At 50.1% G+C, this 6,479-nt stretch overlaps 1 protein-coding gene across 6 annotated transcripts in view; it reads right to left on the minus strand.

Annotated features, from left to right (window-relative positions):
* The window catches only part of GIT2 (GIT ArfGAP 2), a 50,452-nt gene extending 44,419 nt beyond the window's left edge, over positions 1-6,033 (minus strand). For 3 of the 6 annotated variants that reach the window (XM_048820962.2, XM_048820965.2, XM_048820961.2), the window contains exons 1-2: positions 4,832-4,994; positions 309-442 (exon numbers count right to left, since the gene is read on the minus strand). In XM_048820962.2, coding sequence (XP_048676919.1) covers positions 309-442; positions 4,832-4,883 — 186 coding nt within the window. In that variant the 5' untranslated portion in view covers positions 4,884-4,994. Of the gene's footprint in view, positions 1-308; positions 443-4,831; positions 4,996-6,015 lie in introns of those variants that run through there. The other 3 variants (XM_075120120.1, XM_048820963.2, XM_048820964.2) reach the window with 3 other exon arrangements.
* Between the last annotated feature and the right edge of the window lie 446 nt (positions 6,034-6,479).

Genomic DNA, 6,479 nt, shown 5'->3' on the forward strand with positions numbered 1-6,479 from the left:
TGTTACAACCTGACAACTTGAGTAGAAGTGGATTCACTGCAGTACTCCGGTTGGACAGACAGACAAAAGTTAACTCTCAAAACCAAGGGAATTTTAACTATATCTCAGGCTCTGAATTTGCCCTAAAAGTAAGTTTAAAATGTGGAGTTAACACTGACTTTAATAATCTGTTACAGCAATGTAACAGAAACCAAGAAACCTATTTTAAGAAGAGCTTAATGAAGTAACTCTCCCCTCCAGAAAGTTTAGTAATTAGAATTCTCTAAGAATTCTCCGATTCTCATCGGAAAGCAATCCTCAGCTTTTACCTGCAGCAATGTTGGAGGCCATGGTGTGTGTTTAAGATGCCTCACTTGCGAGATATGACGTCCTAGACTCCGATGAACACTACAGCATTCATCACAAATCAGAATTCCCCTGTTTACTGATGCCCAACAGGGGTCTGGAAAAGAGAAGTATATTTATTATAATATGAGCAGCACCATCAGCCAGTGGTTAGGGCACAGGACTGGGAATCAGATGTCACGAGTTCTATTCCTGGATCTACTACCACTTACTTGCTATATGAACTTGGGCAAGTCACAAACTCCCTGGGCCTCAAGATGCTGGGGGAAATATGGGTCCTGTGGTTAGACACTGGACTGGGACTCAGGAGATCTGGGTTCTGTTTCAAGTTCTGACACTGACTTGCTGTGGGACCTTGAGGAAAAAACCCCACTTACTCTGAGCTGTTTCCCATCTATAAAATGATGACAATACTTCCCTTCTTCAACAGGAGTGTTATGAGGCTAGATTCATTACAGGTCATGAGGTGTTCAGATACTACAGTGAGGAGTGCCATAGAAAAGCTTATAATTATTAATGCATCAGTTTTCCTGTCTGTAAAATAGGAATAATGATACATATCCCATCTTCGGGAAGGGCGTGGAAGTCTCTAAATGAAAAATACTATATAAACTATAAGTATTATTGTGTTATTGCTCAAAGTTTTAAGTCCTGCCTTGTTAGATCTGCAGTGTGTTCTTATTTAATATACAAATAAGAGGCACTATTTTTGTAAGACAAAAGAGCAAGATATAGCTATGTTCATTTCAACATAAAAAAAATCAGGTCACATTGACAATTCCTTACAATGCTACTTCTACGCTAAGCCAGTAATCATCTAATGTTCTAGCACAGCATGTTATCATTAACAGTTCCCCATAATAAGACTAAGTAAAAGACATCTAGGCATGTCAATGAGATATGTTCAGCGTTCTCTGGAATGATTTTGACCATCATGAGAAGTTACAATGCCATAGGGCAGGGGTTGGCAACCTATGGCACGCCGCTGGCCCCACTCACCCCGTTGCCGAACCCAGGCTGGAACCCCAGCAGGCAGCAGCGTGCCATTAAAAATCCTGCCCACCCCAGCCCGCTCCTCTCCACCCCACCCCCCCCCGCGGGGGCAGGGTGAAGAAGCTTGGTCCTGCCTGCTGGCTGCTGCTGCAGGCATGCTAGATTCCTGCCCCTCCCTCCCTGCCACCAATCAGCTGATAGCCCTTGCAAGGGAAGGGGTGCTGCTCCGGGGAAGAAGTAGAAAAGAGGTGGGGACAGGGCTGTGGGGGGGGGACAGGGCTGTGGGGGTGGAATCGGGGCATATCCCCTCCAGCCCCCTGCCATAAGCCACTCTGGGCAGGGGGCGAGGAGCACCCCTACAACCCTAGCCCACACCCTGACTCTTGCACCCCCCACATTCCCACCCCCAACCTGAGTACCAAATGGGAGCTCCTGCACCCCCGCCCACCCATTCCCACCTGCACCCCTCACACCAAATGGGAGCTGCCCAGGTAAGTGCTCCACACCCAAACCTCCTGCCCCAATCCTGAGCCCCCTCCCTCATTCTAGCTCCTGGCCAGACCCTACACCCCAACCACCAGCCTGTTCCTTCACCCCCAGCCCTGTGCTCAGTGCACTCCCACCCTCAGCTCAGTGCAGAGAGAGAGAGAGAGAGAGAGAGGGGAAGACAATGGGCTAGAACCAGGGAGAAGGTAGGTACCCACTCTCTGTGGGCCGGCAGCCGGCAGCCAGCTGAGAGGGACCGGCAGCCAGTTGAGAGGGGCCAGCAGGAGCTGGTGGATGGAATCCCAGACCGGCAGCAATCTGAGTGGCAGCGGGCTGAGCACTCAGCCCCCTGCTGGTCTGGGGTCCCGGCCGCCAGCTCCGCTCAGCCCGCTGCTGGCCCGGGGTTCTGGCTGCTGGCCCCTTGCCAGCCGGGATCCCAGCCGCAGGCCCCACTCAGCCTGCTGCTGGCCTAGGGGAACAGAACTCCAGACTGGCAGCGGGCTGAGAGGGCCGGTGGTGTAAGATCAGCATTTTAATTTAATTTTAAATGAAGCTTCTTAAACATTTTGAAAACCTTGTTTACTTTACATACAATAGTTTAGTTATATAATATATAGACTTATAGAGAGACCTTCTAAAAATGTTTAGATGTATTACTGGCACATGAAACCTTAAATTAAAGTGAATAAATGAAGACTCGGCACACCACTTCTGAAAGGTTGCCGAGCCCCGCCCTAGAGTATTATGCTGCCATTCTGGTACGTGAGAAAAACCAGACAAAAGTATATCACCGCAATCTTTACCCACATACTAAAGGTACAGGTCACTTGACTTCTTTAGAGACCACATTGGAATACAGTACAGGAGTTTCAATAACCCATTTCCAAATCTATAACCCTTACTTCTGAAGTTGCAATTCCTATTTTATAATTTATTATTGGCTTATGGTAGTGCCCTACTAAGTGCCAGGAACTTTCAAGTCAAACAAGAAACAATGGGCCCTGAGCCCCTGCCCTGAAGGGCTCACAAACTAACAGACAAACACACAGAGGTTAGGGGGAAATGGGAAATACACACTTTCTTTTTTACTGAATGTACATGTCACTCTCCTGAAGTGGATTATGTATTTTACATAACATCTTTAGGATCACTTGAAACAAGCTGCAATTTAGCCTGAGGTCAGAGATGCCATTTGCTTTTAGTGGTAGCTCAAGCAAGATAAGTTTAGTAAGACCAATACAATTATTTACAGTTTAGCTAGTTTCACTACTAAAAATAAAGTGGTGTCAAGTTTTAAAGAAAGACTACACCCCAGGACATGTGCCAATGGGATTCTTCATTTACACCACTTTTTCTAGATTATGATGTTTAAACAAGGTGTTAGCAGCCGTGTTAGTCTGTATTCGCAAAAAGAAAAGGAGTACTTGTGGCACCTTAGAGACTAACCAATTTATCTGAGCATGAGCTTTCGTGAGCTACAGCTCACTTCATCGGATGCATACTGTAGAAACTGCAGAAGACATTATATACACAGAGACCATGAAACAATACCTCCTCCCACCCCACTCTCCTGCTGGTAATAGCTTATCTAAAGTGATCACTCTCCTTACAATGTGTATGATAATCAAGGTGGGCCATTTCCAGCACAAATCCAGGTTTTCTCACCCTCTACCCCCCCACACACAAACTCACTCTCCTGCTGGTAATAGCCCATCCAAAGTGACCACTCTCTTTACAATGTGTATGATAATCAAGGTGGGCCATTTCCAGCTATTACCAGCAGGAGAATGAGTTTGTGTGTGTAGTTTTTGGAAAAAGAGGGGGGGGGGGTGAGAAAACCTGGATTTGTGCTGGAAATGGCCCACCTTGATCATCATACACATTGTAAGGAGAGTGATCACTTTAGATAAATATTACCAGCAGGAGAGTGGGGTGCGAGGAGGTATTGTTTCATGGTCTCTGTGTATATAATGTCTTCTGCAGTTTCCACAGTATGCACCTGATGAAGTGAGCTGTAGCTCACTAAAGCTGATGCTCAAATAAACTGGTTAGTCTCTAAGGTGCCACAAGTCCTCCTGTTCTTTTTGCGAATACAGACTAACACGGCTGTTCCTCTGTAACTAGTTTAGGTTTCTCTCAAGTCTGGGTGATGTATTGCCAGACCACCACCAACACTGTGCACTTCTACCATGCCATCCATTCACCCCACAACTTCAAACTCATTGCAAACCTTGAGGAGTTAAGCCCATCCGTACTCAAGAAGTAGAAAAGTATTCGCAAAAAGAAAAGGAGGACTTGTGGCACCTTAGAGACTAACCAATTTATTTGAGCATAAGCTTTCGTGAGCTACAGCTCACTTCATCAGATGTTTACCGTGGAAACTAACTAACTAACACACACGGCTGTTCCTCTGAAACCTAGAAAAGTATTGTTATTCCCATTTCACGGGGGCACAGAGAGGGGAAGTGACGCGCACTGGTCGAGCTAGCAGAACCCCCAGCTCTGGATTTCTCCTTTGGTGGTTTGGCCAGATGGCCCTTGCCCACGCGAGAAACGGTTTAACCCCATTCTCAGTCCCCGGGCTCCGGCCCCCGGCAGGACGCTGCGGCCCGGGCCAGCCTCGCTGGCCGCTCGGCTCCGGCGCGGCAGCTGTCACTGGCCCCAGCGCGCACGGCTCAGCTCCGCCGCCGCTTCTGCCCCGCGCTTCCTGTTGGCGCCGCGCAGCCAGGGCGGCTTTTCCGCCCGCAGCCCGGGGGCGCTCGGCGCCAGGGCTGCCCCGGGGGGGGGGGGGGGGGGCGCCGGCCACGCAGCCCCCCCCCCGCCCCGGCTCGGCCGAGCTGCAGCGCGGGGGTCCCCGGAGCCGCCGGGCGGGTGAACGCGGGCCCCGGGGCAGGGCTGGGCCAGGACGCCGGGCTCCCTTGGGGAAGGCCCCGCAGCGAGAGTCCCAAGGGGGACCGGGCTCCCCCGGGGCCGGCCGCGCCCCTCAGCCCCGCCCGCCCGCGCCTACCCGGAGCGCTGCAGTCCGCGCAGACCTCGCTGCTCCGCAGCCGCTTCGACATGTCGGCGCGGGCGGCGGCCGCCTGCCTGCCTCAGCCTCGGGCGGGGGCCGCTTCTTCCTGCCGCTCGAACGGGTCCCACGCCGGCGCCCCCGCCAGCCAGCAGGGGGCCGCACCGGGCCTGCGCCAGCGCCGCGGCTACGCCCCCAGCGCCGTTCACCAAGCCCGGCGGCAGGCTGTCACGTGACAGGGAGGCCGCGGAGGCGGCGGCCGCCATCTTAGTTCCTGGCACGGACCGGGCTGTAGCGGGCTTGGAGACCATTTTAGCTCCTGGCAGAAACAGGCCCAACCCCAGAACCCGACGAGCCGTCCGTCCCATGTCTACTGGGAAAACCTTTTGTAGTGATAAACACCCATTTTTTCATGGTTTGTGTGTATAAAAACATCTGCTGTATTTTCCACAGTATGCATCTGATGAAGTGAGCTGTAGCTCACGAAAGCTCATGCTCAAATAAATTGGTTAGTCTCTAAGGTGCCACAAGTACTCCTTTTCTTTTTGCGAATACAGACTAACACGGCCATTACTCTGAAACACGTCTATTGTAACACTGGAGATACAAATTATAACCCATGCATCCGCGGCTCCCAAGGAAGCTGTTTGTGCTCTTACGGCAGCATCTGACCATGAGCGGGGGCAAATCCCACAGGCTCCTTGTCACCAGAGCACAGGGGCACCACAATTGCAGTCAGGAAGGGTGTGGGTGTCTGAGACCAGACTGGTCAGTGGAAAAGGCTGACTCAAGGCCAAGCTGGTCTCTCTAACCTTCTTCCCTCTCCAAGATGCTCTGTCTACCTCCATAAGCAGGAGCACAGGATAAAGAGGGAGGAGAGCAAAGTAGGGATGTTCTACTATATAAACTTGCCTTTGTCTATACAGCAGTGCCAAGCCCACCTGTTCAAATATTATGTTAGACCCCAAAAATAATGAGATGCAAAAAATAGCAATGAACTTTACATTCTGCCTTCTGGTTTTCAAGCTGTTAGGGCTCACTTGGCTCACAATTTTAAGCTTTCCTCCCTGACCATGAGGGCTAAAAACTAACTTGTTATTAAAATGACAGCTGCAATTCTCATGTATACAGTTGTCTCCAAGAGCTGGGCCTTAAAGTAAAAAAAATAAAATTGCAAAACTTACCATAAAACTATAAGTGTTAACAATGCTGCCATCTTTGAGCTTGAGGGTCATCTGTCTGATCATTTGTAACCACTAGGTAGAGAGAAGAGTAGAGGATCCACCCTCTTGCTGTAGCAGAGCAGCCAGTTAATAGGGGGCTGCAATGGGGTGGGGGAGGTCTGCTTGCAAATGCACAAATCTGCACAACTGACCATATAGTATGTATTAGCTGTCTCATCCTATGGCATCTACCTAACTCCCTACCTACTTACCCATCACCCAATCTATAGATATTTACTAATCTACCCATCAGTCTATCTCCATACTTGCCTATTTATCTAGCTGTCTCCAGACTGTACACCCAAGTATCCAGCTAATTCTCTATTGCCCTCTTACTTATACAGCACCTAACAGTAAAGTATCTGAGGGCCATGAAGGGCACCCTCACTCCTCTCTGAAGCAACAAGGCACTGGCCAGTGATGGA

Source organism: Caretta caretta, chromosome 15 (assembly GCF_965140235.1).
Source record: "Caretta caretta isolate rCarCar2 chromosome 15, rCarCar1.hap1, whole genome shotgun sequence".
Taxonomy (NCBI): Eukaryota; Metazoa; Chordata; order Testudines; family Cheloniidae; genus Caretta; species Caretta caretta.